General features: G+C 44.8%; 1 protein-coding gene across 2 annotated transcripts in view; it reads right to left on the reverse strand.

Annotated features, from left to right (window-relative positions):
- The window catches only part of LOC135515576 (receptor-type tyrosine-protein phosphatase R-like), a 58683-nt gene that overhangs the window by 32860 nt on the left and 13323 nt on the right, over positions 1-12500 (reverse strand). Inside the window, exons 1-4 of one of the 2 annotated variants that reach the window (XM_064939199.1) lie at positions 12226-12440; positions 11825-11935; positions 4862-5011; positions 4127-4353 (exon numbers count right to left, since the gene is read on the reverse strand). In XM_064939199.1, the coding sequence (XP_064795271.1) occupies positions 4127-4353; positions 4862-5011; positions 11825-11827 (380 nt within the window). In that variant the 5' untranslated portion in view covers positions 11828-11935; positions 12226-12440. Of the gene's footprint in view, positions 1-4126; positions 4354-4861; positions 5012-11824; positions 11936-12225; positions 12441-12500 lie in introns of those variants that run through there. The other variant, XM_064939197.1, reaches the window with a different exon arrangement.

A 12500-nucleotide genomic window follows, 5' to 3' on the forward strand; every position in this document is an offset into this window, starting at 1 on the left:
AATCTATCAGCATGAGACACCTGCCAGTGAAATGAACCCTCTCTCATTGTATTTTATCCTGGTTCATTGTTTTACATAAAGAACATTCCTGACAGAGACCTGTTCCGGAACATTCTCTCACTTCCTTCTTATAAACATCAGGTTGACTTGTGACATAGGGGGCCTCAATCTCAATTCATCTTTCCTCACCTCCTTCTCAACTGTATAAGAGGAGAAGGTCAGAGGGGGAGGGGCTATGGAACTTCTCCTTCAATGGGTTTTGAAAAGGAGGTGAGGAGAGGAGGTGAGGAGAGTAGGAATCGAGGTAAGATTATTTGAGAAAGAACCAAGACGTCCTCTTCCCTCCTCCTCGACCTCCTCCTCTATGTCCTCCACATCTTCCCTCCTCCTCGACCTCCTCCTCTATGTCCTCCACATCTTCCCTCCTCCTCGACCTCTTCCTCTATGTCCTCCACATATTCCCTCCTCCTCGACCTCCTCCTCTATGTCCTCCCCCTCTCCTGTCCTTCTCGTCTTACTCCTCATTCCCTTCTTTTCCTCCTCCTCCTCCTCCTCCCACCTTCCTCAGACGAAGGCAGAGGAGGTGGTCTACCCCTCGTTCTACACGTACTCTACGGAGAACACCTGCCACCAAACACAATCAGATGTTAGAGGTCGGGGGAAAATACCACGGCTCAATGCCTCTGGACTCTGGCCAGCATGTAACAGTTCACCTGAGTGCAGTGGGATGTGATAACATAACCCACAAGTTACTGCTGGGAGATGATACAATCTGCTGGTATCAGTCATTCACTTGGGGATTGTGTGTAGCTACAACATCTAATCTGCTTGGTGTAAACGCACAATGAAAACCTTCAAATGTCTTCAAACCAGTTCTCTCTCTGTGTTCTCTCTCGGTGTTCTCTCTCAGTGTTCTCTCTCAGTGTTCTCTCTCGGTGTTCTCTCTCGGTGTTCTCTCTCGGTGTTCTCTCTCGGTGTTCTCTCTCGGTGTTCTCTCTCGGTGTTCTCTCTCTGTGTCTCTCTCTGTGTCTCTCTCTGTGTCTCTCAATTCAATTCAATTCAATTCAAGGGGCTTTATTGGCATGGGAAACATGTGTTAACATTGCCAAAGCAAGTAAGGTATATAATATATAAAGTGAAATAAACAATAAAAATTAACAGTAGACATCACACATACAGAAGTTTCAAAACAATAAAGACATTACAAATGTCATATTATATATATATACAGTGTTTTTACAATGTGCAAATGGTAAAGGACACAAGATAAAATAAATAAGCATAGATATGTGTATTTACAATGGTGCGTGTTCTTCACTGGTTGCCCTTTTCTCGTGGCAACAGGTCACAAATCTTGCTGCTCTGATGGCACACTGTGGAATTTCACCCAGTAGATATGGGAGTTTTTCAAAATTGGATTTGTTTTCGAATTCTTTGTGGATCTGTGTAATCTGAGGGAAATATGTCTCTCTAATATGGTCATACATTGGGCAGGAGGTTAGGAAGTGCAGCTCAGTTTCCACCTCATTTTGTGGGCAGTGAGCACATAGCCTGTCTTCTCTTGAGAGCCATGTCTGCCTACGTCGGCCTTTCTCAATAGCAAGGCTATGCTCGCTGAGTCTGTACATAGTCAAAGCTTTCCTTAATTTTGGGTCAGTCACAGTGGTCAGGTATTCTGCCGCTGTGTACTCTCTGTGTAGGGCCAAATAGCATTCTAGTTTGCTCTGTTTTTTTGTTAATTCTTTCCAGTGTGTCAAGTAATTATCTTTTTGTTTTCTCATGATTTGGTTGGGTCTAATTGTGCTGCTGTCATGGGGCTCTGTAGGGTGTGTTTGTGAACAGAGCCCCAGGACCAGCTTGCTTAGGGGACTCTTCTCCAGGTTCATCTCTCTGTAGGTGATGGCTTTGTTGTGGAAGGTTTGGGAATCGCTTCCTTTTAGGTGGTTATAGAATTTAACTGCTCTTTTCTGGATTTTGATAATTAGTGGGTATCGGCCTAATTCTGCTCTGCATGCATTATTTGGTGTTCTACGTTGTACACTGAGGATATTTTTTGCAGAATTCTGCGTGCAGAGTCTCAATTTGGTGTTTGTCCCATTTTGTGAAGTCTTGGTTGGTGAGCGGACCCCAGACCTCACAACCATAAAGGGCAATGGGCTCTATGACTGATTCAAGTATTTTTAGCCAAATCCTAATTGGTATGTTGAAATTTATGTTCCTTTTGATGGCATAGAATGCCCTTCTTGCCTTGTCTCTCAGATCGTTCACAGCTTTGTGGAAGTTACCTGTGGCGCTGATGTTTAGGCCAAGGTATGTATAGTTTTTTGTGTGCTCTAGGGCAACAGTGTCTAGATGGAATTTGTATTTGTGGTCCTGGTGACTGGACCTTTTTTGGAACACCATTATTTTGGTCTTACTGAGATTTACTGTCAGGGCCCAGGTCTGACAGAATCTGTGCATAAGATCTAGGTGCTGCTGTAGGCCCTCCTTGGTTGGTGACAGAAGCACCAGATCATCAGCAAACAGCAGACATTTGACTTCAGATTCTAGTAGGGTGAGGCCGGGTGCTGCAGACTTTTCTAGTGCCCGCGCCAGTTCGTTGATATATATGTTGAAGAGGGTGGGGCTTAAGCTGCATCCCTGTCTAACCCCACGACCCTGTGTGAAGAAATGTGTGTGTTTTTTGCCAATTTTAACCGCACACTTGTTGTTTGTGTACATGGATTTTATGATGTCGTATGTTTTACCCCCAACACCACTTTCCAACAGTTTGTATAGCAGACCCTCATGCCAAATTGAGTCGAAGGCTTTTTTGAAATCAACAAAGCATGAGAAGACTTTGCCTTTGTTTTGGTTTGTTTGGTTGTCAATTAGGGTGTGCAGGGTGAATACATGGTCTGTTGTACGGTAATTTGGTAAAAATGTTCTCTCTCTGTGTCTCTCTCTGTGTCTCTCTCTGTGTTTTTCTCTGTGTCTCACTGTGTCTCTCTCTGTGCATCTCTCTGTGTTCCCTCTCTGTGTTCTCTCTCTGTGTTCTCTCTCTGTGTTCTCTCTCTGTGTATCTCTCTGTGTTTCTCTCTGTGTTTCTATCTATGTCTCTCTCTGTGTAGTTTAAAAGCAGCAGTGGAAAGCTTCCCAGACATCACTTACAGTGTTCTTCTAAAGTCAAGCCAGAGAGGAAGAGCAACATTAAAGACTTTAGACATCACCCCTTCCCCTCCCTCCTCTCCTCTCCCCCTCCTCCCCCCCTCCCCTCCTTCCCCCTCTACCCCCCCTCCTCCTTGTCCTCTCCCCCATCCGTCCGTTCTTTGTGTCACTAGGACAGTTCTTGATTGGCCGCCAACATCCAACCAAACCCTGCCCTGACCTCACATACACTACAGCCAAGCTATGTAGAGAGACCACCAGCTCTGGGACAATTAGGCTATAGACTACAGCCCAGCTATGGAAAGAGACCCTCCAGCTCTGGGACAATCAGGCTATAGACTACAGCCCAGCTATGGAAAGAGACCCTCCAGCTCTGGGACAATCAGAATATAGACTACAGCCCAGCTATGGAGAGAGACCTCCAGCTCTGGGACAATCAGGCTATAGACTACAGCCCAGCTATGGAGAGAGACCTTCCAGCTCTGGGGCAATCAGGCTATAGACTACAGCCCAGCTATTGAGAGACCCTCCAGCTCGGGGGCAATCAGGCTATAGACTACAGCCCAGCTATTGAGAGACCGTCCAGCTATGAAGCAATCAGGCCATAGACTACAGCCCAGCTATTGAGAGACCCTCCAGCTCGGGGGCAATCAGGCTATAGACTACAGCCCAGCTATTGAGAGACCGTCCAGCTATGGGGCAATCAGGCCATAGACTACAGCCCAGCTATTGAGAGACCCTCCAGCTCTGGGACAATCAGGCTATAGACTACTTCAAAACGGTTACATGGTTTCAGTCTTTCAACCCAGAATCATTGTGAGATGATTTAGTGGACAACTGAACCCACACTGCTCATGTTTCTTTTTATGAGGAGACAAGAACCAGAATTGTCCTTGTCCTTTTATACGCTCATCGGTTTGGTCCAACACAGATGAACATTGAGTGTCCATATTTAATATCACCCCCAGTATTCACTCACCTCTCCTGGAGACACGCGGCAGACTTCATCCTGAAGGGAGAGGGGCTGGCTGACAGGCAGGGCTTCTGGTGGGCAGGGGGGGGCTGCGGAGGACCACAGCTGGAGCTGGAGACAGGGATGGGGACAGGGGTGGTGGGTGGAGGACGGCAGGCTCTGGGTGGAGGTATGGATGTGGGTGTAGAAGGCGGTGCTGGCTCTGCTTGGACCATGCTGCTAGAGAAGGGGACCTGGGGATTAATGACAAGATGGGACAGCATTAGTTTAGCTTCAGACACGTCTCTACTAAAGATAAAACCAGGAACTGTATTCGTAAAGCATCTCACATTAGAAAGACATATGTTTTATTGTCACATACACCGGGTAGGGGCAGTGAAATGTGTTGTTTTACAGGCTCAGTGCCGCACCCCTGAAGTGCCTTGCTCAATGGCACATCAGCAGTTCGGGAATTCTAACCAGCGATTTTTTGGGTTACTGGTCCACTGCTCTAACTGCTAGACTACCTGCTGCCCTGTAAGAGAGCTGATCTTGGATCAGTTTGGTCTTTTAGATCATATTGAATAAGATGATATGGTCAGGCAGGACCTGATCCTAGATCAGCACTCGTACTCTGCGATACTTTATGAATCCAGGTGTATTACACATAACATTATGGTACTGTAGTACATCATGCTACAACTTGGGGCTTCAAATATGTGTTGCATTATGGGAATTGTAGTTAATCGCGCTCCAACCTACCTGGGGCTGGGTCTGGGCTCCGACGGCGTGCAGCGGGACCGGGGGTGGGACGGTGACAGGGGTCAGGTGAAGGTCGCGGCTGGGGAACACGGACTGCTCTTTGGTCTGCCTGTCAGAATATTCAACCTTCTCCTTTCGACGGTAGAGGACCTGAGAGAAGGGAGAGGAGAGGAGAGGAGAGGAGAGAGGAGAGGAGAGGGTGTAGAAGAGAGGAGAGGAGAGGAGAGGGGAGAGGATAGGGTTTAGAGGGTGTAAAGGAGAGGAGGGGTGTAGAGGAGAGGGTATAGAGGGTGTAGAGCAGAGGAGAGGGTGTAGAGGAGAGGAGATGGTGTAGAAGAGAGGAGAGGAGAGGAGAGGGAGAGGGATAGGGTTTAGAGGGTGTAAAGGAGAGGAGGGGTGTAGAGGAGAGGGTATAGAGGGTGTAGAGCAGAGGAGACGGTGTAGAGGAGAGGAGATGGTGTAGAAGAGAGGAGAGGAGAGGAGAGGGGAGAGGATAGGGTTTAGAGGGTGTAAAGGAGAGGAGGGGTGTAGAGGAGAGGGTATAGAGGGTGTAGAGCAGAGGAGAGGGTGTAGAGGAGAGGAGATGGTGTAGAAGAGAGGAGAGGAGAGGAGAGGGTGTAGAGGAGAGCTTTGATTGCTATTGGAATGAAAGAGCAGTTCACAGCAAACCCTATGGACATCACAACACTTCCTCATTCCTTCCTTCTGTTGCCAGTCACCTCAGGTGTCCTGCTGCTTACAATGAGTCCCCACTGGCCTCATTTCCAGGTGATTAGCCTCACGGCAGAGCTAATTCTGGAGTTCTAATGTCACTGTCTGCAGGCCCTGAGGCGGTATGACCTCAGGGGACCCGCCAGCCACAGAGAGAGAGAGAGCAGTGAGACCTGGGGTCAATCTTGGATTCACACTAGATCACTATATTGTGACATTGTGATATTGAGATATTGTGACATTGTAACATTGTGATATTGAGATATTGTGATATTGTAATATTGAGATATTGACATATTGTGATATTGAGATATTGTGATATTGTGATATTGTGACATTGTAATGTTGAGATATTGTGATATTGTGACATTGTAATGTTGAGATATTGAGATATTGTGACATTGTAATATTGAGATATTGTGATATTGAGATATTGAGATATTGTGACATTGTAATATTGTGATATTGAGATATTGTGATATTGTAATATTGAGATATTGACATATTGTGATATTGAGATATTGTGATATTGTGACATTGTAATGTTGAGATATTGAGATAGTGACATTGTAATTTTGAGATATTGTGATATTGAGATATTGAGATATTGTGACATTGTAATATTGTGATAGTGAGATATTGTGATATTGTAATATTGAGATATTGACATATTGTGATATTGAGATATTGTGATATTGTGACATTGTAATGTTGAGATATTGTGATGTTGTGACATTGTAATGTTGAGATATTGAGATATTGTGACATTGTAATATTGTGATATTGAGATATTGTGATATTGTAATATTGAGATATTGACATATTGTGAAATTGAGATATTGTGACATTGTAATGTTGAGATATTGTGATATTGTGACATTGTAATGTTGAGATATTGAGATATTGTGACATTGTAATATTGAGATATTATGATATTGAGATATTGAGATATTGTGATATTGTGATATGCGTGCCCTCTTGTGGATGTGAAACATAGTTCTGTTGGAGATGGCTGAGTGATATAGTCTACAACATGTACAATAACATGGGAGATGGCTGAGTGATATAGTCTTCTAGATGTACAATAACATGGGAGATGGCTGAGTGATATAGTCTTCGAGATGTACAATAACATGGGAGATGGCTGAGTGATATAGTCTACAACATGTACAATAAAATGGGAGATGGCTGAGTGATATAGTCTACAACATGTACAATAACATGGGAGATGGCTGAGTGATATAGTGTACAACATGTACAATAAAATGGGAGATGGCTGAGTGATATAGTCTTCTAGATGTACAATAACAAGGGAGATGGCTGAGTGATACAGTGTACAACATGTACAATAACATGGGAGATGGCTGAGTGATATAGTCTACAACATGTACAACAACAAGGGAGATGGCTGAGTGATATAGTCTTCTAGATGTACAATAACAAGGGAGATGGCTGAGTGATACAGTGTACAACATGTACAATAACATGGGAGATGGCTGAGTGATATAGTCTACAACATGTACAACAACAAGGGAGATGGCTGAGTGATATAGTCTACAACATGTACAACAACAAGGGAGATGGCTGAGTGATATAGTCTACAACATGTACAATAACATGGGAGATGGCTGAGTGATATAGTCTACAACATGTACAATAACATGGGAGATGGCTGAGTGATATAGTCTTCTAGATGTACAACAACAAGGGAGATGGCTGAGTGATATAGTCTACAACATGTACAATAACATGGGAGATGGCTGAGTGATATAGTGTACAACATGTACAACAACATGGGAGATGGCTGAGTGATATAGTCTACAACATGTACAATAACATGGGAGATGGCTGAGTGATATAGTGTACAACATGTACAATAACATGGGAGATGGCTGAGTGATATAGTGTACAACATGTACAATAACATGGGAGATGGCTGAGTGATATAGTGTACAACATGTACAATAACATGGGAGATGGCTGAGTGATATAGTCTACAACATGTACAATAACATGGGAGATGGCTGAGTGTTATAGTCTACAACATGTACAATAACATGGGAGATGGCTGAGTGATATAGTCTACAACATGTACAATAACATGGGAGATGGCTGAGTGATATAGTCTACAACATGTACAATAACATGGGAGATGGCTGAGTGATATAGTCTACAACATGTACAATAACATGGGAGATGGCTGAGTGATATAGTCTACAACATGTACAATAACATGGGAGATGGCTGAGTGATATAGTCTACAACATGTACAATAACATGGGAGATGGCTGAGTGATATAGTCTACAACATGTACAATAACATGGGAGATGGCTGAGTGATATAGTCTACAACATGTACAACAACATGGGAGATGGCTGAGTGATATAGTCTACAACATGTACAATAACATGGGAGATGGCTGAGTGATATAGTCTACAACATGTACAACAACATGGGAGATGGCTGAGTGATATAGTCTACAACATGTACAACAACATGGGACATGGCTGAGTGATACAGTCTACAACATGTACAATAACATGGGAGATGGCGCCCTCCTGTGGAATCCAGTAATGTTGCACGTCCTCTTTGAGCTCATTGAATTGTATGTAAACCAAGCAGAATGTAAACACAGCACAGCATAACTTCCTGCTAAATAAAGGTTACAGAAATATACAGAAATACCCCAGTAAGACATTCAAAGCCCACTTCCTGCTAAATAAAGGTTACAGAAATACCCCAGTAAGACATTCAAAGCCCACTTCCTGCTAAATAAAGGTTACAGAAATACCCCTGTAAGACATTCAAAGCCCACTTCCTGCTAAATAAAGGTTACAGAAATACCCCTGTAAGACATTCAAAGCCCACTTCCTGCTAAATAAAGGTTACAGAAATACCCCTGTAAGACATTCAAAGCCCACTTCCTGCTAAATAAAGGTTACAGAAATACCCCTGTAAGACATTCAAAGCCCACTTCCTGCTAAATAAAGGTTACAGAAATACCCCTGTAAGACATTCAAAGCCCACTTCCTGCTAAATAAAGGTTACAGAAATACCCCTGTAAGACATTCAAAGCCCACTTCCTGCTAAATAAAGGTTACAGAAATACCCCTGTAAGACATTCAAAGCCCACTTCCTGTGCATTAGTATGTTGTTCCTGTTAGGAAGAAGAGTTAGGAACTAGGGGTCATATCTTGTCTGTGTCCTAAGGGCCCTGGTCTAAAGTAGTGTACTATATAGGGAATAGGGCTCTGGTCTAAAGTAGTGCACTATATAGGGAATAGGGCTCTGGTCTAAAGTAGTGCACTATATAGGGAATAGGGCTCTGGTCTAAAGTAGTGCACTATATAGGGAATAGGGCTCTGGTCTAAAGTAGTGCACTATATAGGGAATAGGGCTCTGGTCTAAAGTAGAGCACTATATAGGGATTAGGGCTCTGGTCTAAAGTAGTGCACTATATACGGAATAATGTGCTATTTGGGATTCACACAGGATGTGACCCCTGGTTACTGGATGTGACCCCTGGTTACTGGATGTGACGCCTGGTTACTGGATGTGACCCCTGGTTACTGGATGTGACCCCTGGTTACTGGATGTGACCCCTGGTTACTGGATGTGACCCCTGGTTACAGGATGAGACCCCTGGTTACAGGATGTGACCCCTGGTTACAGGATGTGACCCCTGGTTACAGGATGTGACCCCTGGTTACTGGATGTGACATCTGGTTACAGAATGTGACCCCTGGTTACTGGTTCAGGTTTTTTTGACACGATGGACCCACTAACTGACCACATTGCTATTTGGGACACAACCCTTGTGACCTCTGACCTCTATTAAGTGACACAGCTTTCGGGTTTTAACTGGCTAATCATCCCAGGGGCTATCAGAGGTCTGATGATGTCATGAGCTTACGAACTGATGACCTCATGTCCCACCCACTTTGCCCTTCAGCCAATCGGAGTGCTCGGGGATCATGTGTCAGAGTGGGAGAAAGCCTTCACATCCTTGACCACAGGCGGTCATAGCTGATCTCTTCAAATCTTCTACAGATCCTCTCTGAGACACGCGCACACACACACACACACACACACACACACACACACACACGCAGCCACACACGCACGCACACACACACACACACACACACACACACACACACACACACACACACACACACACACACACACACACACACACACACACACACACACACACACACACACACACACACACACACACACACACACAGATCCCATTCACAAAGACACCACCTTTCACAAACAACCTACTGTTTCTTCACAGAGGATGTTGTCTGACTGTTGCTATGTGTTGACAGGAGAGGATGTTGACTGACTGTTGCTATGTGTTGACAGGGGAGGATGTTGACTGACTGTTGCTATGTGTTGATAGGAGAGGATGTTGACTGACTGTTGCTATGTGTTGACAGGAGAGGATGTTGACTGACTGTTGCTATGTGTTGACAGGAGAGGATGCTGACTGACTGTTGCTATGTGTTGACAGGAGAGGATGTTGACTGACTGTTGTTATGTGTTGACAGGAGAGGATGTTGACTGACTGTTGCTATGTGTTGACAGGAGAGGATGCTGACTGACTGTTGCTATGTGTTGATATGAGAGGATGTTGACTGACTGTTGTTATGTGTTGACAGGAGAGGATGTTGACTGACTGTTGCTATGTGTTGACAGGAGAGGATGTTGACTAACTGTTGCTATGTGTTGACAGGAGAGGATGTTGACTGACTGTTGCTATGTGTTGACAGGGAAGGATGTTGACTGACTGTTGCTATGTGTTGATAGGAGAGGATGTTGACTGACTGTTGCTATGTGTTGACAGGAGAGGATGTTGACTGACTGTTGCTATGTGTTGATAGGAGAGGATGTTGACTGACTGTTGCTATGTGTTGATAGGAGAGGATGTTGACTGACTGTTGCTATGTGTTGACAGGAGAGGATGTTGACTGACTGTTGCTATGTGTTGACAGGGGAGGATGTTGACTGACTGTTGCTAAGTGTTGACAGGAGAGGATGTTGACTGACTGACTCTTGCTATGTGTTGACAGGGGAGGATGTTGACTGACTGTTGCTATGTGTTGACAGGAGAGGATGTTGACTGACTGTTGCTATGTGTTGATAGGCGAGGATGTTGACTGACTGTTGCTATGTGTTGACAGGAGAGGATGTTGACTGACTGTTGCTATGTGTTGACAGGAGAGGATGTTGACTGACTGTTGCTATGTGTTGATAGGAGAGGATGTTGACTGACTGTTGCTATGTGTTGATAGGAGAGGATGTTGACTGACTGTTGCTATGTGTTGACAGGAGAGGATGTTGACTGACTGTTGCTATGTGTTGATAGGGAGGATGTTGACTGACTGTTGCTATGTGTTGATAGGAGAGGATGTTGACTGACTGTTGCTATGTGTTGACAGGAGAGGATGTTGACTGACTGTTGCTATGTGTTGACAGGGGAGGGTGTTGACTGACTGTTGCTAAGTGTTGACAGGAGAGGATGTTGACTGACTGTTGCTATGTGTTGACAGGGAGGATGTTGACTGACTGTTGCTATGTGTTGACAGGAGAGGATGTTGACTGACTGTTGCTATGTGTTGATAGGAGAGGATGTTGACTGACTGTTGCTATGTGTTGACAAGAGAGGATGTTGACTGACCTTTGCTATGTGTTGATAGGAGAGGATGTTGACTGACTGTTGCTATGTGTTGACAGGAGAGGATGTTGACTGACTGTTGCTCACAACGTTCCTAGCAGGGTGCTAATGAGTGGGAAGGTATTCAGGGGGAGAATCTCAGTTGCATACCCTCACATCCTCTCCTTCCTCCTTCAAAACCCAATTGAGGAAAAGGTCAGAGGGTAGGGACCTCTGGCTTTGTCTTCCAATGAATTTTGAGAAGGAGGCGAGAAGAGGGAGAGAGGATGTGAGGAATATGCAACTGAGATTCTCCCCTGCCACAGTCCAGCGCATCACTTCCTGTGTGAAGTGTTCTAGAAGCCAAGCAGCCAGGCCTTCTAGTGAAATCACCACTACTGAGCATGGTTCACCTGCTTAAATAGCTATGTGACTCAGTGGTGTGTGTGTGTGTGTGTTTACGTGTGCGTTTTCACGTATGTGTTCATATATTTACATGTTTGAGTGTGTGTTTACGTGTGCGGGGATTACGTGTGTGTATGTGTGTGTTTAACAGACGTGAAAGGCCTGAATATAGGCTACTTACCATCAAACAGGTGATGATGATGATGAAGATGGTGAGGAAGATGACTGCAGCAAAGACTCCCTCTTTAGTCCAAATATTGTCCCTCTCATGTTGATCCTGTAGCACATTCTTCTGTAGAGGAGAGGAGAAGAGGAAGGAGAGGAGGAGAAGAGAGGGGAGGAGAGGAGAGGAGAGGAAGAGAGGAAAGGAGAAGAGGAAGGAGGAGGAGAAGAGAGGAGGAAAAGAGAGGGGAGGAGAGGCATAAGTTGAATGTTAGTACCTAAGTTCCATGACCAACACAAAAATAAAAACACATCACACACACACACACACACACACACACACACACACACACACACACACACACACACACACACACACACACACACACACACACACACACACACACACACAAAGCCCACCTGCAGAACAACCGTCCAGTCAGCCTGTAAAAGTTAACCAATCCAGCCACACCACCTTTAAAATCCACGTCTTGTATTCAGCCCCAAGCCCACGGCGATACACACTGATACACCCTGAGCAGCTCTCTGTCTCTCTCTCTCTGTGTCTCTCTCTCTCTCTGTGACAGGTGGTAAGAGCTGAGAGCTGCCGCTGCTCCTCTCTCTGAAGGTAAATCCAGTCTGACACACACCCTCTGTTCTCAATGCTCAGCTCCTCCCCTTTTCCCACCCACACA

The sequence above is a fragment of the Oncorhynchus masou genome, chromosome 27 (genome assembly GCF_036934945.1).
Source record: "Oncorhynchus masou masou isolate Uvic2021 chromosome 27, UVic_Omas_1.1, whole genome shotgun sequence".
NCBI classification, from domain to species: domain Eukaryota; kingdom Metazoa; phylum Chordata; class Actinopteri; order Salmoniformes; family Salmonidae; genus Oncorhynchus; species Oncorhynchus masou.